General features: G+C 42.1%; 2 protein-coding genes across 3 annotated transcripts; one reads left to right on the top strand and one right to left on the bottom strand.

Moving 5' to 3' along the window:
* The first annotated feature begins 730 nt into the window (after positions 1-730).
* zbtb22b (zinc finger and BTB domain containing 22b) lies at positions 731-11,413 on the top strand. Of its 2 annotated transcripts, none has more exons than XM_084379925.1 (5): positions 731-886; positions 2,687-2,911; positions 3,054-3,791; positions 3,946-4,224; positions 4,946-11,413. In XM_084379925.1, exons 2-5 carry the CDS (start codon positions 2,696-2,698, stop codon positions 6,020-6,022), a joined length of 2,310 nt encoding a protein of 769 aa, XP_084236051.1. In that variant the 5' UTR covers positions 731-886; positions 2,687-2,695; the 3' UTR covers positions 6,023-11,413. The 2 variants fall into 2 exon arrangements, with proteins under 2 accessions (XP_084236051.1, XP_084236050.1); XM_084379924.1 differs by having other exon boundaries at positions 2,681-2,911.
* Positions 11,414-12,462: 1,049 nt separating this feature from the next.
* Positions 12,463-22,511, bottom strand: daxx (death-domain associated protein). The gene is made up of 11 exons (XM_084379915.1): positions 22,198-22,511; positions 20,877-21,133; positions 20,186-20,644; positions 19,786-19,917; positions 19,561-19,677; positions 18,902-19,133; positions 18,591-18,760; positions 18,118-18,280; positions 17,188-17,734; positions 16,015-16,150; positions 12,463-15,444 (listed from the first exon to the last, which is right to left on the bottom strand). The coding sequence occupies exons 2-11, from the start codon at positions 21,114-21,116 to the stop codon at positions 15,385-15,387; spliced, it is 2,256 nt and encodes a 751-aa protein (XP_084236041.1). The 5' UTR covers positions 21,117-21,133; positions 22,198-22,511; the 3' UTR covers positions 12,463-15,384.
* Positions 22,512-22,747: the final 236 nt, after the last annotated feature.

The raw sequence follows: 22,747 nt of genomic DNA, 5'->3' as shown, positions 1-22,747 counted from the left end.
CAAATGATCTCTAATACTTTCATAAACATAACACATATTGTCAGGTCTCATAACATTACTGAACCATTTTACAAACGCAACTATGTGTTTTGCGTTTACCTTGTTTTGTTCTGCTGTCCAGGCAAATGAGTTCAGCGTCATTTGACTATATGGAGATCAACTTTCAGATATTTGTTTACAAAGTCTAGTTTATTTTAGCTTTTATTTTGGGTCTTATTTTCCAAGGCTGGCAAACTTCGTTACAATTCTTATACATCAACCCAGAGGCATAAACAAGGTTAAAAGAGGTTGATTTTATAGACTGGTGCACTTAATTTCTTATACTTTGTATTAAAATGACACAGGATGGATGTTAATTGTTAAACCAGAATTAAAGTTGTTTGTCAGTGATTGCTTGGATCTTACACTGGACATGATGCACTCTGCTTTTCAGCATCATAATCATTTTTTCTTTCTTTCTAGTATATTTTTTCTGTATATTCCATCTGTTTGTAATATTTTTAACAAACATGCAGTAAATCTCATTTTTGTGAGATGATTGTGAATAAAGACAGATTGTGCTGCAGTTTTATCACTTCGCACCATTTTTAAAATCAATCTCATGTTTTATAACCATCACCAACATTAGAAACATCCGCGCTGTGTTTAAATATGCTAATTTGTATTATTTAATTTATTTTGTGTCGGCCAAAGTCTGGCTCGTCTGTCTGGGATCGTTTTAAAGGCGACGCGTCGCTGTCTGCTGCTGCAGGAGAGATCAGATGGGCAGAAGAACATTTTCAAAAGATGTCCCTGAAACTTCAGGGCCTGGACACACCGGCGGGACTCGCTGCCGTCAGCTCGGACAGGGACTGCACCTTTGAAGGCTGCACTGTCAACTGAAACGGTGAGTTTAATGTCCGCAGCGGGCGGCTCGGGCTGCCTGTAGCCAGCCGTCTGAGCTAAGCTAGCAGCGGGCTAACGTCACATCTGTAACGGTGTGTGATCAGAGGCTGTGACGGTCTGTGACTGTGTCTGTCTGCTGTCTGCGAGGACGAGGCTGCCGCCAGCAAAGCATGTCCACAACAGTGCGGGACATGATCCGCAATCCGCAGCTTTGCTCTCGTAGCATGTCAACTAAAAGTGTGTTTGTGATCCAGCTGTTGATTTTGCCCGTGCACTAATAACAGCAACAAAGTGCTCTGCTCATGACTGTGACCGAGATGTAACGTGCTGTGTGCTTTCTGTGCAAAATGACACTGTTGATCTGAGCTTTTCATGACTGTCTGTGTGTTGTTAAAGTGTAATCAGTTCAGATCTGCCTTGGTGCCAGTCTGGTTTGATGCATGTGATGCATGACACACACAATAGATATTAAATGCATATAACTAAACACCACATATAGAGGATGTGCAGCTTGTTGTCTCTGCATTCACACAGAGGGACACACAGCAGGGGCCGGCTGCAGGGAGACAGGCTGAGAGCCAACACAAAGAGTTTAAACAGACACTTAAAGGGTGACACCACCTATTTTACACATTAAAGTGTGTCTACAGGTCCTGAGGAGTACTGCTGCATATGTGGAAAAAGTAGTATAAAGCTTTTTGTGGCTCCAGAGGAAGCTGTGTGTAATCTGATAAATTCCTCCAGTGATGTCACTCAGTGGTGAAGTTGCATTGTGGGTACTGTAGGCACCTGGTCCAGCCTTGTGTTGATTATCAACAGTTTGACAGCAAAAGATCAAAATATTTATTCCACACATTTTTTTTTTCCTTTTTAAAACCTGCCGCCTACATTACCCACAATGCAACCTAGCCACTGAGTGACATCACTGGAGGCTATTTTTTACATCACATACACCTTCATGTCTCAGTTGGACAAGACAGTCCACTGCTAGAGAGAAAGTTAACAACATGGCCAAGTAACAAAAGTAGTTTTCTGGCAATAAATATCATTAAGTATTAAAAGTACAAGTAAAAGTAAGTTATACATATATTTACCTGTATGTTAATACTTTTATACTATGGGTCGACTGATCCACATCGCCAATTTTCAGACCTGATACTCAGCATTTTTCTGATTAGTGGAATAAATGTTTTGTTTTCATCCGATTGCAAATAAAATAAATAAATTAAAAATGGAAATAGACAGCTTTCTGACTTCCCCTCTCCTAGTGTTTCCCAGTGGTATAACTGTCAGCGCCACTTACACAAAGACAGATTTAACAACATGGCCACCATGTTCAGGCTGTAGTTTTGTCTCTGTAATATCATTTTAAACTAAATATCTTTGGTTAGATGGATAAAACAAGATATTTGAAAATGTTGCCTTCAATTCTGGGAAACTGAGTTTTTTCTTTATATTCTTTTTCATTTTAGGGAAAACAAAAACTGACCTTTAGCTAAATCATCTTATTAAGATGAGTTTGGGCACTAAATATGTATCTCACTGGAGGTTTGGTCTTTTAAATACCTTCAATTGATAATTTTGCCTGTATTATCACTAAAAAGATTAATTTCTGAATGATTAACATATTCATGTTAAGTGTTTCCTCCATACCTTATCAGATATGAGTATGTGCAATATTTTGATATCAGACCAGTTTTCTGAAATCTTACATTAAACCCGACTGTGGCCCAGACAGCACACATTGCACAAATTCATTTAACTGTGAAGTCCTGAACGTTTTTCTGTCCCCCAGATGCAGTCGCTGCCCATGGAAGTGGGAAGCAGCAGCAGTTCAGCCCCCAGCGACACATCTGGCTCTGTGGTGCAGGTGTGCTTCCCCAGCGCTCAGGCCTCGGTGCTGGACAGTCTTAACCGGCAGAGAGAAGACGGCCGGCTCTGTGACCTCTCCATCCACGTCCAGGGACATGTGTTCAAAGCCCACCGCTGCGTCCTGGCCGCCTCCTCGCCCTACTTTCATGACCAGGTGTGCTGTCACGCCACTGTTAGGGAACAGCCTTAAAAAGCATAAAAGCTACATGGAGATTTATTCATCTATTTCTGATCACACCAGATTCAGAGGTGTTAAATAAATTGATAATATTTTTACTGTGATAAATCGTTCCCAGGTACTACTGAAGAACATGTCCACAGTCTCCATCCCGGCAGTGATGGACCCGCTTGCGTTTGAGAGCGTTCTGAGCTGCGCCTACACCGGTCAGCTCCAGATGCTGCGCGATGACATCGTTAACTACCTCACGGTGGGCAGCGTCCTGCAGATGTGGCACATCGTGGACAAGTGCACAGAGCTGCTGAAGGAGGGCCGGGCAGGAGGAGGGAGCAGTGGAGGAGGCGTCGTGCAGGACGGAGCCAGCGGAGGAGGAGGCGGGGGGTCAGCTAACCTCGGGTGTAGCAGCAGCAATGGTGACGGCAGTGCCGGTGGTGGAAATGGAGCTGGTAGTGATGGTGGTGTTAGTCAAGCCCACGTCGTAGAGTCCAACGAGCCCCAGCGTGCCTCTCAGCCTCCCAGTCGGCCGTCAGTGAGCGAGAGCCAGTCTCCCAGCAGCACCAACTACTTCAGCCCCAGAGACGGGAGCAGTTTTGGGGGAGGCGGTGCGGCCACAGCTGGGGCGTCTGTGGACGGAGGCGGGGCAAGTAACACCCCCAGCTACTGCACCCCATCGGGAGGAGAGGAGACCTTCCTTAATGAGGAAGAGGAGGAGGAAGTAGAGGAGGAAGAGGAGGAGGTGTTGTACCACCAGAGGAAGAGAGGAAGAGGAGGGGGCAGCGGGAGGAGGAAGAAAATGAGCTCAGTGTCGGAGCAGGAGGTCGGGGTCAGCGACAGCTTTGGCGTGTCGTCCTATCAGGTGAGCAACCAACACTGATGCACCTTCAAAATATATTATGTTTAACTCACATTATCGCAAATGTTTCCAACAATGTTCAAACCAGATTTTGATAATACAAAAAATTAAAACGTTTTTACAAAGACCATAAACTGTATTATAACTCAATTGAAAGGATGGCGATGACTCGGCGTTGACACTGCAGAAGCGTCCCACCTACAGCCAGCCCAGCATCATGCCCCGTAAACAGTGGGTGGTCGTGAAAACCGAACGCATGGAGGACGACGACCTCATCGTAGTGTCCGGGGAGGAGGGAGGAGAAGACGAGGAGGACGAGGATGAGAGGGAGATGGAGCTGGCCAGAGAGAGGGAGAGAAGCGACTTCAACATCTCCAACGTTAGGAGCCTTTCAGCAGAGCTGGCGAGCAGAGCTGAGAATGACATGGACTCACAGGTGAGCTGGGACTCACTTTAAAGATGCCATGCGTAGAGTTTTCATGTTATTAAAGCGTCTTTCTAAATATTCAATAGCACAAGTTTTTGTGTGTGGAGAAAGAAGTCAGACCTCGTGAAACTAGGTGCACCACGAGGGCACCAAAGCTGCACATTTCAAATTATTACAGAACTTCTGCTTTATTTTTACAGTTCCATTGTTTTTGCTTTTGCTTTGCTTTGTTTAGAGTCGTGCTAAGTTACCGTTAACAAAACCCGACATTTCTTTTGTTTTTTGTTTTTTTATTTTGAAGAATTTATAGGAAAAGAAACATGTTTATAAGAAGAGCTTTGTTAGCGGTGATTCTTAGATAATACAGCAGGGAGGAAGAGTGTTTACAGCCGCTCCTTTGACAAGACAAGTGCACCATTAGATTAAGACAAACTTTCAGGCAGATAGCCTTGTTGTGATGGAAATGCAGAGCCCTGCCACGCTGGGCTGATGTGCCCAGTCAAAACGAGTCAAGCTGAGCCAGTGCATGTGTAATATAAATTGTCTGTCCCACGTGCAGGCACTGCGGATTGTGCAGTATATAAAGAAGTATGTCTAAAACCACTAAAAAGTGTAGTAATAGTATAATATAGTAATTTTTAAAATTATCCTAATGCAACAAAGGAGAGGATTTATTTTTTTTGCATTCATTACAGATCTAAACATAAAAACCTTCCCTGTCTGTCTCCAGGTGGACTACTGCCAGTCTTCAGAAGACTACCTCAAGTTTGAAGGCAGTTTAATGGACCAGACTTTAGCTCAGCACCTTCACGACAGCGCAGCAGGTCAGAGCCAGAGCGCTAACCGTGCCGTTTCAGCGCTGCTGGGGCAGGTTCAGTCTGCGGCCTCGGCCCGGGCCCAGCTCTTCCCCCTGGACATGCAGGGGAACCAGATCCTCCTCTACAGCCAGGCCTCCGGACTCTCTCTGGACGCTGCCGCCCCTCCCCTGGGGATGGCAGGAGGTATGATCGGAGGAGCCTCGTTCAAAGGTCCCAGTCTGGAGCACAGTGCGGTCCACCTGTCGGTGCAGGGCGGGATGGGAGTTGATGGCATGGACGGTGGGGGGATCGGAGGTGGAAGTGGCGGCAGTAACAGCAGCGCAGGGGGTTCAGGGAAAGTGTTTATGTGCCACTGTGGTAAGACCTTCACCCACAAGAGCATGAGGGACCGCCACATTAACATGCACCTGGACCTGAGGCCCTTCCACTGCCCCGTCTGTGCCAAGAAGTTCAAGATGAAGCATCACCTCACGGAGCACATGAAGACGCACACAGGCCTCAAGCCGTACGACTGCCTCGGCTGCGGCAAGAAGTTCATGTGGCGCGACAGCTTCATGAGGCACCGCTCGCACTGCGAGAGGCGCAGCGGGCTGGGAGAGAGCGGCGAAGGCGGGAGTAGTGGCGAGGGAGGGAGAAGAGGAGGAGGTGAGGACGGGCCAGATTTGATTTCCTCCCCTCACCTCCTCCTGTCTGCAGGTGAGGGAGGACAGGGCGGTATCCTGGGAGGAGGAGTTAGAGGAGGAGTGTCGGTTTCTTCTCCACATCTTTCCGGCTCTGTTCTGTCGCCGCAGCACACGGGCGTCTCAGCTACAGGAAGCAGCAGCAGCAACAACAACAACAACAGCAGTGCTGCTCTGAGCAACAACATGGCCGCCATCTCTCAGAGTCAGGGTCAGGGATCAGGGATGTTTGGTGGTCTAGGGTTGGGTCGAAGTGTGTGTGATGAAGACGTGTGCGAAGTCGGTGCCAATGATAGTAGCGTGACTTAAACCAAAATTGTGCGTCATGTCCAACGGGTGCCTCAGCGAACAGTCACGCTTCTCGTTCCTGCTGCTGTTTTTACAAAAAGGTGACTTGGAAGAAGCTTCTGAAACCCTTTTAACTGCCAACACTCAGCTTTTCTAGCAGGAAGGACGTTCTTCGTCACGAGTGGGGGAACAAGGCGAGGCTCCCGTTGGACACACAACCTGAACCCGTAAGTGTTTATAGAAAAATGGAACTGTGAGATTCCAGTCGACTGTCGTGCCGTGAAGTTTCTGAAATAGACTTGTGGTCGTGCTGATACCATCTTAAATTATCCTCAATTCTCGTACCGCAAAGACTTTCGGGAAAACTTGCCTCCGAAAAAAGTGGCCTCATTAAAAATGGACCTTGTGTCTCAGTGAGTAAGCTATTTGTTTTGAATATGTTACTAAAGTTTATTTTTTTGGGGTTGTGTGGAAGAACGCTGTGCGTGTGGAGAGGAAACCAAAAATGAGAAGACAGTGCTTCACTAATTGCTACCTTCTGTGGCAACATAATAGTATCAGTAGAGTAGAAAAATGACTGTTCTGAATTGCTGTGATTTTCTGCAGTATTGTATAGTAATGTATCTACATCATATGATTTAAAATTTTAAAATTACACAAATCTGCAGGATAAAGACGCACTCAACACGAGTTGAAGCTGCAGATTTGTGTTTTTTTTCCCCCTTACAGCAGCGGTGGTACATTTTTTCTTCAGTGTCTCCATGTAACAGACTAACTGTCAGCACTGCCATGTGTTTTTTTAGACGATACTTCAGTGCTGCTTTGCTTTGATTACAGTAAAAGGTACAATAATTTAACCTCATCACAAGGGAACTGGTGCACAGGGACGGATATTTACCAGACAGGAACAGTTTTGTCTTTTTGTGCAGCCGGTACGCTCGAAGCTCACTCTGATTTTATTTTTTAAAACGTAACGTCTGGTTGTTGAACGAGCGAAAGTCTCTTTTCCAAGGTGGTCCAGCCCTACGTAAACACAAACACTACCTGTAACTGATGAAGCAGTAGAAGCTCCTGTTGCTTTAAATTTTGCTGCTGTAACCTGCTTTCACTTTCTCGTTGTTCACAGAGTTCTCGTGCTTTGAGAAGTATATTATCACTGTAAATATATAGAAATATATCATTGTTTACTCATCAGACCTGGAACTAATACTTACTTGTGATACTGATGTGTTTGCTGCTGTCTGGTCGACTTTGGACGGAGTTAATCAGGTGTAGAGAAATATTTCAAAGTTTTCTGCACTGGGTTCCCCAAAAATAACCGCCGTGCATCGAAAAACGAGCAATTTCTGGTGATGAAGTCCAATCTAAAGTGTTTACTCTCCTGTGTTTATGACTTAACAACTGGTGAAAAAGAAGTTTTTGACAGGATAATCTTTATAAGTTTTTCCTGGATCATTTGTTTAAGTTGCCCTCTGATTGGTCGCCCTCGTTGTTAGATTGAGGCATGAGGAGTGAGACCAGGTTAGGGTGATAATATCAGGGTAAACCAGCCAGAGTCTTGCTAAGAGGTGGGATCCATAATAATTAAGTGGTTCCCCCTCTTGTGGCCAATATGTGTATTACAACAACAACAAACTCTAATGCCCTGATCAGACCTGGTCGTGGTCTGACACACCAGATAAAGACTGTTATCAGCTATCTGCCCATCACTACACTACAAAACTGTTGACAGGACACCACAAACTGCAAACAAATTAGATTATGACTCTTTCTATTTGGAGTTTTTAATCCAGATGCAGAAAACTTCCATTAAGCTGAGAAAAGCGATTTCAAAATTTGCCATGTCATCTCAATTTAAAGTCTATCAGCCAAGCGGGAACTCACGTGCGGGGGGTCAGCGGGGAAACTACTGCACATATTCACATATTCACTCATAACCAGGAAGTAAACGCAGAAGTCAGAAAACTTATTTGGCGTAAGCGCTAGGCGAGCAGTTCTCATTGGCATCTGGTATCTAGTTCTTCTATATAAATCTACGGACTAACCTGGTAGTAACATCCGTCCTGAGTGACGTCCTCAGTTTCCTGATTGAAACGCAGGTGAACCTGTTTACTCTGAACCTCATAGAAACATGACCTCATGTTCTCTCCTGGGCCCTGCTGGGGTCAAAACACACCATTAGTTCTGTGCTGTATCTTTACTGGGACCATACAGAACATGAACCGGTACAACTACTGATGAGAACACTAACAGGGCCGTTACACTGCAGATGATGCACAGTATGAAATCTGTCTGCCTTTGTTTTTTTTTCCATTAAAACACTGAGTTGGTTATTTTTGTAAGCAAGGTTGTAGTTCTGAAATAGGTTCAGGTGCCTTATCAGCACGTTAATTTACTTATTCAGCATTAATTAGTTCTGTTTGTAATCTTTTAATTACAAAACATGTCGTCGTTACATAAATGTGTATATATAAAACCATTTTTGTGTTGAAAAGTAGATTTGTACTATGGAGTTTATCATAAATTAGGCTGACAGTTTAACCACCATTATACAGTATATATGTTATTACATGACATTACCAGGTAACACTAACAAAAAGAAACATGGAAGATATTTTAATCATCGCCCGCCTTGTCTTTTTTTAATCTAAGTGGCCAAAGTACAAACATTATAATACATTCCAGTTTATCTTTATAGAGAACGTTTCAGACTCGTTAGTAGAAAGCAAACACTTTACCTCCACATGGTTAATTATTATAAGCTGTTGAATCACCTCATGGAGCTGCTTGAAACTCAAAAATTCAGTAACTTATTCACGTTTAGCAGGCTGCAGTCCACGCGCTGTTGTAAGACCGGATCCACATACAGCCTCGACCTGTTCCACATGGAGGAAACAACAAATTCATTATAGCAATTCGACCTTTTTGTTTGGGGATCAGGACAACACATGGTGCATTGTTGCTTACTTAAATATTTTTGATCATATTACTTTTAACAATATGTTGTGTGTCTCAATCAGATGTAACCAGACTGTAAAAAGAAATGACCTGTTGTCATTATTTGTAATTAAAATGAGTCAGACGGCCTTTAAAGGAACAGTTCACCCAAAATAGAAAAATTCAGTCATTATCTGCTCACCACTGAATTGATAGAAAGTCAAGTGAAGTTCGTAGCCCACAAAACATTTGTGGAGCTTCACATCAAAACAGCGATGCAGCATTCTCCGAAACAACTGAAGTATACGGGGACGTGTTTTACACAGTAAAAATTCATAAAACAGCGTCATACAGATCGTTCGGCGTCAGTCTCTGGAAGCCCAAATTGATTTGAAAAGACTTTAGCAGCGTACCTTAAAATGTCAGCGGCACCCTGTCTGAGGTGCACTCACAAGCGATCATGTGTCAAGACTTTGATGACACCCTTTCAAATTAATTTGGGAACTCAGGGCTTCCAGAGTCTTGGATTACTCCAGACAAGCTTTTATTTTTTAAGGTATTAAGTCTTAGCTACTTCAGTTGATGTGGACTACAAAACCTCAACCTGGTTTTAATGAGGCTAACTAGATAATGGTGAATTTTTGGGTGACCTGTTCCTTTAATGTAATGTTTCTTTATTCAGTATTTCAAAGAGGTGTTGCCCCCTTGTGGCCGCCGGTGGTACTGTGATTAAGAGATTACAATAATGTGATGATAACCACATGTGTTTCTGGTAATATGTAGCTGTGTTATTGTTTCACTCTTGTGTCTAACAAATCAAACTGTGTGGGAAACAGTCTGCAGTGTGTCGGCGCGGCTGCAGCACAGCACCGTTAGTGGTGGAGAGAAATATCACACACGACCTCATAAACATTTTGCATGCCTTCAGAGATGTTTTAGATTTCCAGTTATGCGGAGAAAAGAGATGCAGGATCTGAATGTTTTACCTTCTGTGAAGGCCGGGTTCAGATATTTTTATATGCAGGTTTGGAGCTCAGACGCAGTGAGAGGACTGTTGGTGTTCGTATGTGTTCAGAGATCTGTGACCTCCAGTGTTTCCTCTGTGACTCTGCTGCAGGTGTGTTCGTGGGTGATTTTGGTTTCACATTTTGCTCCTGTTGGTTTACTCCGCTGCTGAACAGCCACAGAGAAAACACCTGATTGTAAGAGCAGAATGTGTGAGAATGTGAACTGGTGATCTAATGCTTATCTTAACATGTTTGAAGTGTGATGACTCTCTGTAGAGTTTAAACAAGCGTATAGAAAACCTAAACTGAGTGAATGTATGTGAACAAGATGAGCAGATTTATTTGTATGTTTTCATCCCTCAACAAACCAAACACATGAAGAGACAGGTGTGTGTGTTTGTGTTCAGACAGGACTCAATTAAAAATATGTGGATTCAGACGTTTCTCCTTAAGTCAGTAACAGCCCTGATGTTTCAGTCTGTGAGGCCTGGAAACTACTTGTTCCTTGTGTCATGTAAACTGACACAAGATAAAACCTGGGTTCAAGTGGAAGACCAGCAGCTACAGTTAACTTTGTGATGTGCGAATCTGCACTGCAAGAATTTAGTATTTATGACAATTACAATCCCTCAAATAATCAATAAAACCTCAACATGTGGTCTGTACAGTGTTGATTATGGCTGTCCTACATTGAGAAGTGTATCTTAAAAATACTTAAAGGGACAGTTCACCCATAAACGCACCTCGTCTGAAGTGGGTGCACAAGCTCGACCACGTTTCACGGGTGTAAATGACGTCTTTTCAAATATTTTTGGATCTCTGGGCCTCTGGAGACTTGGATTACAGTCCCAGTCTACTTCACTTGTTTAGGAGAATGCTGCGACGCTGTTTTGCTGTGAAGCTCCAGAAATGTTTTGTGGACTACGAAACTCCCCTTGACTTTCCACGTTTTTTGTTTTTATTATTTGTTTAAAGGTCCCCTGGTGGCTGAGGAGCCCTAAACAGCCTGTTACTTCACTGCTTTTATGGCATCCCCCTAAATCCCAGATTGAAATGATGGCTCTGTGGTTTCTTGTTGTGTCTCCAGCAGCTCTGCAGCTTCATCTGCTGCTGCACCAACACACAACTAAAAAAAAAACTACAACCACACGTCTTCTCTTGCACCGCGTCTTATTTGAATGAGTGATAGAGGAGCTGAACCATCCTTCATCAGGAGAAGGTAAAGATGTGACGGTAGAAGTGTTGAGAGCTTAATGTTGCTGCTGAAAACTAGACTGAGGTATTTTAATTATTTTTGTACATTCCACAAGTGACACAACTTCTTACATGTCTTCTGATTGACCAGTTGATTGTTGAACAGAACATTTTATGTAAATCCTGAGTGGTACTAATAATGTAATAAACTACAGTACATCAATATTCACCTCTGCCCTGTATCAAAATAATGGATTAATAAATTATTTGGTGCGAATAATATCTGTCTTTAATCTGTGTGAGTCTCAAAAGATTCTTGAGCTTTTTTTCTTTATGCTCACTGAAAATCTGATTTGAAGAGTTGTCAGAATACATTAGGTGTGATGTGGAAAGCTGAAGCCTCCAGTGCACAGGCACCGAGGACGGACTGTACAGTGAAGAAGTAGAATTTAAACTTGTGAAATGAAAAATATTTGCAACAGTGACATCTCAGACTAACTGCTGGTTTTGGTTAAACTGGTGAAAGTATGCACTGTGAAATATCATCCTGAAAAATGTATATGCAAGATAACACATGATGCAGGGAAGTTTTTTTTACAGTATCTGCACGTCTGCTTTGGTCAAGAAGGTGTGGACTTTTGCCACCTTGAACATTGTTTTTGAAGACAAAAAAAAAGTTAAATCACCACTAAAGTAAAGAACTGATTCAACTTTTTAACTCGTATCCTTCTGAAAGACATTTCTACCAGCCATTTCTGGTCAAAACTAACTGAAGCTCACCTCATATTAATATAATTTAAAGACTATTAAAGTTAAAGGTAGAATCAGTAGGATTTGTCCCAGTTGTTCCTAAACGGACCACAAAGATAGTTGAGAAATAAATACTTAAGTACAGATACCTGAAACATCTACTGAAGTACAGAATTATTTATTTCAAGTACTTTTTTGGCCTTTATATGGCTTTATTGATAGAACAGGCTCAAGGTAGACAGGAAACAGGATGAGACAGAGGGGGAGTGACACGCAGTAAAGAGCCCCAGCCCGGGACTCAAGCCCAGGGGCGCTGCAGCGACGACAAAGCCTCTGTACATGGGACGCCTGCTCTACCAACTGAGCTAAATGGCCCCAGTGTTTGTACTTTTTAGACATTTTCTTTATATGCCTTCATACATGAGTGGAGGGGATGTGTAACACTGCAATATGTTAAAGATGCTGCAACTACAGATGCAACGATACAACTTTTTCTCTCCAGATAGCACAACTCAGCAAATCTGTATATCAGTTCAAGAAATGAAAATCCAAATCAGCAACTCAGAGACCGCATATAAAAAATTAGCATTTATTTTATTATCAAAAATGAAAAAGAAAAGAATTCACAGTGACAATGGATCACTCCTCTGCATAAATGAGGCCGACAGGTTGTAGCAACGATTCCACGTCTACATTCTAGTAACTTTGAAAAGACTGTTTACCCAAAAATATCATTTCACCCGTGTCGTTAAATCCTCGGGAGGAAAAAACAAACAAAAAAAGGGGCTTGGTATCGGGATAAAAAAGAGAAATTTCCCATCAAAATACTAGTGCTCTATTACATAGGGACCCGCCGGACAACTTGTAGATTTAATTAAGGACATGAACACACGGATCATCAAATATCTCAAGTGCCACACTGTCCAACACTGCCTACAAGAACTAGAAGAAATAAACTGTACTCTAAATACAGAAGGGATGTAGAAACTGAATATCTGAATATCCAGGGAACAAAAATGTAAAAGCAGTGCTAACGACTCTAAATTGTGATTATTTGCATGAAAGAGATTCATCGCACGTGTCAGAATAAAACTGGATTTCCTTCTGACATTATTTAAGAAAATTCAGAATTTTTGAGGACTTTGGTCAGATTCAACTGGGCCAGGTTGGGTTGAAGTAAAAAAGGAAAAATTGGCTTTTATGTCCACAGAATTTGGATTTGTAGAAGGTTTTGATGTGGGCTTTGCGTGTAGTTATCGGTGCTGGACAGAGGCACGGGTACAATTCATCATCGTCAAGGTGACACCCTGTTTGAGACGCATTAAAGGAAAAACTTAATCTTAACTTCCCTTTCTTTGCTTTGAGACGTGTCACACTTTTGTCACATAAACTTTTTTTGTTCTGTAGGCTACTTAAAGGATAAGGCTGTTATTGCTCTATAGTTTCCATAATATCAACAAATCCCATACAAATACCTAAACAAACAATGACGTCCCTCACAACTTTCGCACCGTCTTACCCTGCGCTCAGATCTGAGCCTGTTGGTTTTTACTGTAGACGTAAAACTTTTTAAAAAATGGGTCACAAATGTAGTTTTGCTTTAAAAGGAAAAGTTCACCCAAAAAGGAGAATTCAGTCATTATCTACTCACACCCGTGCTGACTGAAACTAACTTTTCTAGTTTTAAAACAAGGCTCCATCTACTTCAGTTGTTGAGGAGAATGCTGCAATGCTGTAAACCTGACTTTCCATCAGCACAGGATTGTGTAGATAATGACTCAATTTCAATTCTTGGGTGAACTGTTCCTTTAAAAAAAAGGAACCTGCGTATTATTACTCACTTGAGGAACATTTGTGTTTTCAATGGTTTGTGGACAACAATGTGCTCCATGGCACGGATGAATAAGAAATTTTAAGTTTTGGACACTTTACTAATTTTACAGATTGAAGTGTGTTTGCAGGTCTCGGGGAGTACGACTGCATATGTGAAAAAAGTAGTATAAAGTCTTTTGTGGCTCAAGGGGTCTGATAAATTGACTAGTGATGTCATCCAGTGGCTACGTAGCATTGTGGGTAATGTAGGCAGCAGGTTTTGAAGAATGCATGGAGTAAAAAAGGCTTTTGATCATTTGCTACTAAATTGCCTGTAATGAGTCCAACAGTTAACAGAATTATACAGCCTACATTACCCACAATGCAATTTAGCCACTGAGTGACATCACTGAACCCAATTTATCAGATCACATGCAGCTTCCTCTGCAATCATTTTTTTACAAATGCAGTAGTATCCCCCAAGACCTGTAAACACACTTTAATGTGTTTAAAATTAGTGAAGTTGCCTTTTAAGTAACAATTCATTAATTATTTTGGTCTTTTGATGGGATTTGATGACAGTAAGTAAAATATAGACATTGCCATCCTTATTATATTGACATTTGTGTAATAGTTTGTCACGATTCATTATTCAAACCATCTATCTGGAAACTATTCAGCTAACCTTGCAGCAGACATCGACCTGAATAAAAACCTAATAATAATAAAAAAAATAGAAACATAAGAGGGGAAAAAACTGTTTCATTGTTTTCCATAAGCAACGCTGCAGTCCACATGTCCTGCTAACAGAGTACAGACCACCACACAGCTCTCTAATTCAATGCATAAATAGCAACAGCAAATAAAACAATGTCACTTCAAAATTCCTTCTATACAATCCACCACTTCCCTGTTTTTGGAAAAAAAAATGCAATTGAAATATAAAAATGTAAACAAACTGGCGGTGAGCAAGCGCAGCCCTCGCCAGTCGAGTGTCTGTGAAAACAAAACTCCTTGTCTGGGCCGCGCCGCCTGCGCAGTTCATGTTTTCAGGCACTGATTTCTTTCAAAAACCACACTAACAAAAGTTCAAGTCAGGGGACAATCAGCCCATGAGAAGAGTTTTTAGCTGTTTTCAGAGCAGCAAAAAAACGTATTTCAATGCTACAACCAACTGGACGTCAGCCGCCGTTAGTCGTGTTGCACTGAAAGGCAGGGGCAAAAAGGGCGAGAAGACAGTCGGCGTCAACATCAGCCTGTTTCTCTGCTTAGAGAAAATGGCAGCAGTACCCTGTGGTGCACACAGCTGTAGAAGAAGAAGGCTCCCAAAACCTTGATTATCCAGAAAAAATGTCCGGTTTAAGCAGCTTAATTTTTAATGATAGAGGACAATTTTATTAAAGTCCTTTACAAAAACACCTGGGCTTTTGTTTTGATCAACTGACATGAGGTACCAAATTAATAGTTTTCCCTGTCTGCCACACCTGTAAGTGGCTGTTCTGTAAAAACTTGATACTGACAGTTCGGATCACATTAATTTCAGCAACAATTGAAAAAAATCGGGGAGAAAATGATTTTAACAAGCCAGCAGACAAGGACGGCCCTCAGAAAGGAGTGCTTTCAGGAAATCCCAGAATATAGGAGACAGGTGGATCAATCTGCAGCACAGAGAGAGGTCGAAGGTCATTCAGAGTCTGACAGGACGATGATCTCGTCTGGGTCACACTGGGTGGCCACGTTGACCTGGAAGTACAAGCAGTGGAGGGTGAGGATGTGAAAAAATGAAAGTGAAAAAATCCGAATTCATCAAAGAAATTTTACAGAATTCCTTCATACCCACAACAATCCACATATCTTGTCCCATGATGTCACCACATTGAGTTTGATTTTATGTTTTGACCACAATTATTAAATGATGTTCATTTCCAGATGAAGGGATCAACAGAGGACTAAAGAGCTATGACAAAATGAACACAAGAAAATAACTGAACCTTATTTCCCCAAATATTGAATGACTGTTGCTTGTGTAGATGAAACGCCAGATTTACTGTTGAAAACAAGCATTTTTAAGGAGTATATTCAAATCCATGCATATTCCAAACCTTGAAAATATAAAAGTTAAAATCAAGCGTTGACCAAACTTATACAACTGTTCGAACCCACAGCACGAGAAAACACCTGTCGAACATACTGTATGAACAATCAGAGAAATAAAAGATGATTTAAATCTTTTAGCTTGACATACGGCTGTAAAATACATCACATTGAAGACACCCTAAATTCTCATTTACCACCTCTGTGATGTGCACCCACCTTGTTTCTCTTGGGAGGCGGCGTCGACTGCGAGCTGCTGACTATTTCCTGGGTTGGTGTGTCTGCTCGTGTTGACTCTGCCGGCTGCGGAGAATTGCAGCTATAAACACGCATCTCCAGTGGGATCTCTATCTCACTGAGGAGGGGACGATGGACGGATGTAGCGTGGGGTGAGGGGAGAAGGAGGGGAGCAGAGGAATAAAGAGGGAGAAGAAAATCAACAAAAAGCAAAAACATAAAAGATGGTTGAACAACTTTTCCTAATAAAGTAACTCAGACTCAAATATTACTATCAATTGAAGCGTGCAAAGAGTACAACTCACATCTATATGAGCCTTGATGTTGAGAATAATTACACGGTTTAAAAGTGGAATTTAACACAACTTTTTCTTGACACTTCATTAGTATGGGGACCCAGCAAAAGCCTAAAGGTGCTGATAAAAGCAAAAACTAGGGCTGGTCAATTTATAGATTTTATTATTATATGTTATCGTGTTAAAGACGATATATCATCTTAGATATTGTGAAATCATGATATGACTTAAGTGTTGTCTTTTCCTGGTTTTAAAAGCTGCATTACAGTAAAGTAAAGGACTTTTCTGAACTTACTGTTCTACTTGTTCCAGTTCTTGCCTTATATTCACAATACTGATTAATATTTTACAAAACTCTCATTATGGTAGTGTATTGTGAAAGAACAAATGTTGATGATTGCCCTAGGATTTATAAAAGCCATATTTTAGACCAAATAACTCGGTGTAGACAGACATAGTGACAATATTGTAGATAGGACTATTGGTACTTTCACAAAATATTAACACCATGACATTTCTGATAATTAATCATCAGTAATGTGGATAGTACGACTAAGTGGGTAAAGGCAAGTGTAAGAACAAGTTGAACAGTCTGTTAAGTAAAAAAAAATTACATCACTTCCCTGTAATGCAGCTTTTAAAACCAGGAAAAGAAGAGGGCCATAATCACGATATAACAAAATCTAAGACGGTATCTAGTCTCATCACAATAAAGATATAATATCAATATATCGCCCACTAATATATTATATGAGTCACATTTGAACAATATATGAATTCCTGAGATTTGTAAAGTGATCCACTGATAAAAATCTTCTGACATATTTTCTTCATGTCATGGCAACAAAGCCTAAGGTACCTGTCACAGGTGTTTATGCACTTTGTATTTCGGGAGTTCCCTGATGATTCCTCTCTCTTCCTCTTCGACCTGGTTGTTCTGGGGCTGGGAGGCGGCGATGTACCGTTGGTCGTCGTCTGTGTGTGACATTTTTCTATTATGACTGCTGGTGAGAGGGGCTGAGGCACCCTACTGGCTACTACAGTGGAGACCTCATTGGGGTCCTTGGTGACTTTGCTGGTGCTTACCAGCACAACTGAAACATGATTGGAGGAATCCACAGGCTCCTCTAATCCTGCAAGGTTGCCATTAGATAACTGCGTGTGGTTGTCAATCTGCATTGGCTCTGATTGGCTTGGGCTGTGTCTAGGGGAGGGCACGTCAGACAGCGGTGATATTATGGATTTGCTATCATCAGAAAGAGGACTGAGTCCACTTGAGATCGGTTCCTCGTCCTCATCTTTGACACTTTCCCCTGCAGAAACGCTTCCTGACACCTCGTCTGTCTGATCCTCCTTGTTGGTGCCATTCGCCTCGTTACTGTCGTCTTGCCCGTTCTCATTATCATCTAGAAAAAAATAAAAAATAAGAGCAATGAAATCTTTTCTCCTCCCGCTGTGCCACCCTTGTCTGATAACAGCATTTATGATACAGGTCCTGGTGGTCAATACTAACTTTAAACTAACTTTAACTCTACTCCAACTGTGTCCAACTGGTAACGATCAAACTAAATTTCAACTATTATTATAATGAACGAGCCGCAGTGTTATATCAAAGGCAGATAATTTGATGAGTAAGCCAGTTGTTTAAATTGTCATCTAGTAACATCAAAAGTAAAATCAAATCAAATCGTGGAAATGGAGAATGGTGACATCCTTTGGATTAACCATAACATTTTTAGAATTAAAAATATGTATATATGAAATTATGAATTAATATCTCTGCTCAAACCTGGTCCATCCTGCTGAGTGCTGGCCTGGATTTCTTCCTCAATGTCTGGGTCAGACGATTCATCCTCTTCATCATCATCCTCATCCTCCTCCACCTCTTCTTCTTCCTCCTCTACCACTCCGTTCACCTCTTTATTTTCTTCTTCCTTTTCTGATTTGTGGCCCTGAAAGTAAGACATGTGAAGATCAGACAAGACCAGATAGCCAGGAACAAGAAAAAGTAAAAGGCAACAACAGAACCGTCAGAAACAGGACCTGGTGTTGGACTCATAAATAAGGATTAATGCTTAGACTTTCTTGCTTGGAAACAAAAGTGTTATGGTGGCTGTGTTATTAGTACTTACTTTCCCAAAAAATATCACTGTTCTGTGTGCTGATAGGAAGATCCATCATCCAAGAAATTACTCTAACATATAAATATTAAACCAAAAGACCCCTGTGATGATTTCCCTCCTGCCCCAGATGCTCTCATACCTCCTTCTCCTTGCTGTTTTTCCCCAGTCGTTTGGTCCTCTCCTGCTCCTCTGTGTCCTCTTGCCTGACGGCATACTTGGTGATGACCTCCTCCAGACGTGACAGACCCAATTCTCTGTTCGACCGCAGCTTCCGAAGCAGCGAGTGGTCCATCAGAGCCGGGTCTGTGGCTTTGGAGGGCAGCGGAGAAAAGAGAGAAAGTGGGGACGTGAGGGGAATGATGAAAAAGTATTTAAATTACTCAACTTGCTCATGTAGACTAAGTAACATGGTAAACACAGTTCTTTTGTAACCGATTTCATTTCACCTACCAGCTTTGTAGGTGTCAGTGAGGTGCGAGCCGAAGTTGTACACCAGGTCCAGGTGACGTCTTTCCTGCATGCGGCTCCCGGTCTCCCTGAAAGCCTCCTGGGCGATCTGGTTCAGCTGTTTTCTGCTCAGGCACAGGTTGTGGCGCTCATTTGCACGCAGCACCTGCTGGAGGATGTCGTGGTAATCTGGAGGGTTCCTGTGCGCCTCAGGACTGTTGATGAACCGCTCAATCTGACATGAGGAAAGTACGTACAGTCCGGGATCAGAAGCATATCTGATACAGAAATACCAAAGAAACCACAGTCCATATCCCGACACCAGACACATTTTTATATCTTTGGCTTAGTGTCACGTGTAACTTTGTTTCTGTCAGACTTTTATATTTTAGGGATATGCACAAATAAACTGACAAAGCCCGACAACTTCTGCCACTGTCTGTATAGGAGATGTCACATATGATGAGGGTGTCTTTAACATCAATATCTGATCCAGCTTAGTGCTTAGTAATGTATCTGTACTCATGATTCGTAATGGTAGATGGTAGGGACAGGGTGCACCCAGTCACACTAATAACAAGCAGTATTTTACTCAGTTTTACTCGGCTTGTTTCTTTCCAGGACACCTCAAAAAACATTTAAAACAATAACAACCAGCTCACCTTCTTGTTGATCTCCGGATAACGCGTGCTGTTGTAGGGGATCCTCTGCTCAATGACTCGGCCTGTTAGTGTGTTGCAGCCCTTTAGTTCACACAGCTTTTCATAAATCTTCATCATCTGGAACATAAGAAGAGGACAGACAGAAGAGGTGTGACTAGCTGTTACAAAACCTGGTATAACGGTTCTTTTATCGCAGCCCCACACTACATCAAACTCCAGCCTGACCTTGCGTTTCAGCTTGTGCTCTTGGATGTATAAAGATTCTTCAGATCCTAGGTCGTCTAAACTGAGCTCGGACTGCTGCAGGCGGCAGATCTCGTCGTTGTAGACCTTCAGTAGGTTCTCCAGGTACGCTAGCTGAGAGGAATTAAGAACAGACACAAAGATACTGTCACAGATATTTAAGAACTGCAGAACTGGCCTGTTCAAAGGGCATACATGCTCTTCGAGACTCACAGACAACCTGACATTGGCTGACAACAAACTGTCGGCCTGATTCGTCAGGGCCCTCTGAAATCATCCGAACAAAATTCTAGCAACTACAATCAGCAGCTGATTTTTTTCATTATGAGGTCATCATCAACCAAAAATGATTCAGTAACACCCACTAGTGTTCAACACTAACCTGTTTCCTGGATGCTCTCTTTGCCTTTTTCTCTGCTTCCTGCTCCTCCTTGTTCTCCTCCACGCCCTCCTGCAGCCCTGAGGTGGATGGTTGCTTATCCTCTGCTGCTGATTTCACCCTGTCCTCCTCCGTATCCATCTTAGCTTTAGACTTGTCTTTACTTTTGAGTGTAACAGAGGTAGATGTTATAGAACTTGATGTTGAGGTACAAGGCCCAGGATCAACTTTGGTGACGATCTGCCTCTTCTTGGTTGCATGCTGCTTGAGTACAGTGCACAGTTCATTGATGTAGACAAAGGTTTTGGAGCGGTTTGCCTGGGCACGAGTCAAACAGTGTCCCAAGGTGTTCCTGAACTCCACGGATGACAGATACTCGGGGGAGGCCTTGGAATGCTTCGTTTGGAGGAAGGTCAAGACCTCGGGGCAGTCCTGGGTGAGAGCTGAGCAGTGCTCCACAAACTGTAAGGATGGAAAAAAGAAAACAGGAAGGAAGAGAAGGCAAGGTAACCGAGGAAGCGCACAGAGTGAGGAAGGAAGAAGAAAATAATAGGAACACAAACAGCAACAGCACATTAGTATCAAGTTTTTCCAGTCCACAACCAGTGTATTGTCAATGTAATTATAATCACAACAACAAAACACTGTTAGAAATGATCAGCCACTTGAGATAAAAACCTGTGTGTAAACTCACCTCAGTGAACAACCTCTGATTCTCTGCCTGAAGAACATGTGCGTCTTTCTTCGCTGAGGCGAAAGGTGACTGGGTAATGTGGGTAGGGACAGGCTGCTGAGCTTTGAGCGGCAAGACATTTTTTGCTTGCTTCTTAGAGGACGACTTGGAGGCAGAACAGGAGGGCTGAGGACTCTCCTCTTCATCATCATCATCAAGGACTATGATCTTATCTGCCATCGAGGCGGGAGCCACCGCCATCCAAAATGTTGGTTATTCTGCTTTCAGAAAACACAAAAAGTATGAATATTGATCAGGTCAACGTCATAATGAAATTGACACTGTTCTGGTGGAATGTGAGGAGGGACAATATTTTTGTTTGCCCATCAAGGAAGGTAAGCAGTGGCAAAACAGTACGAATATGGTGTGATATGTTCAATACAAACAGCAATATGGTTCAAATAACTAAGTGAACCTGCTGTTGTTTGCTAAACCTGATCAAGATGCAGATGCTTAGCTTTTGAAGCATGCGTCTCTGCATTATTACAGTACCAGTGACTGGAGCAGCAAAAAAAGGATAAAAGACTTGCAATACAAAAATAACTCTCACATGATAATACACATCAAGATTCAGTGAAGTCTGACCGTCACCAAATGTCATTTCAATTTGAAAGGTTTCCACAATACAAAAAAAATATGTATTTTAATCAACATGTTACCTTGAGAGGTTTGTTGAAAGATTATATGGAATCCTGTTCAGGACAAACCTGACTTTAATCGTGTGAAATTTAAAGTTATTTTACCGTACAGTGATTTGAAAAAATTCAAGGTGAAGTCAGCTCAAATTACATGATGATAACAGTCATAAAGTTCTCTTATTATCATAAAAACAAATGCGGAAGTTTGTTGAAATTTCCAACGGGAACCTGTTCAGATTGACCCCGACGCTGTCAGTCATGATACTGTACTGTTTTGACACAATCAAAGCACAAGTTAAAGATCAAATTACACGACAACATTAAACATTTTCTCATATTTAACCGTAGTCTGCCTCAACACACAGAAACACGGCGATATATTCGCGAATTTTGCCATCGTGCTCTAACATTGATCCTTCATTCACGGGCAAGCGAAGCTGCCATTAAACATGAGCATCATATTCACGGATTAAGAAATAAAACAGTCAGTCAGGCAGTAATCCCGCTTCCGAACACTTTAACTGAAGCTGAACAGACGTGATCGGAGCTTGTTCACACAGTAAGCTACATGACACATGGAAATGACACAAAAGCTCGCGTATAAACACACAACTTTTAACTGTCACACATTCACACATACCGACCTCTTGTTTACGGGCTTTGTGACGTGACAACAGCAGATGATAATGATCCACCACGACGCATATTTACAAATCTGTGTCCGAGTTAGCTAACATTAGCATTGGGCAGAAGGAAGCTAGTTAGCTTTGTGATTAGTAAGTGAGCTAAGTAAAAAATAACGAGCCCGCAGAAAAGCCCGCATGCTGTTTTTTTGGTTACATTACTTGCTAGACAAACGCGACCAAGTTGAAACCCGTATTTTTAATCCCACAGACTTTCTGTTTAGCAAAACAATGCTCGTCAACTTGGCTATAATGTCGAGTCGAGATCGAAAGTGTACCCGCTCAAGTCGTGTCAACATCACTGCCTCTGATTGGTTCATAGATGTTGTAGGGTTAGTAATGTCGTTAGCCATTGGTTGACTGTTGACTCGCTTCTTCTTCTTCTTCTTCTTCTTCTTCTTCGTCTTCTTCTTCTTCTTCTTCTTCTTCTTCCAAAATCAACGTTAAAGTTGTTTTTCTATACATCGATTTCACAATTCAGGGATTAAATTGAAACCTAACATTTTTAATT

Source organism: Pagrus pagrus (genome assembly GCF_965226575.1).
Source record: "Pagrus pagrus genome assembly, chromosome: 17".
Lineage (NCBI taxonomy): Eukaryota > Metazoa > Chordata > Actinopteri > Spariformes > Sparidae > Pagrus > Pagrus pagrus.
The sequence above is the reverse complement of the archived record's forward strand: the minus strand, read 5'-3'. Positions and strand labels throughout refer to the sequence as shown.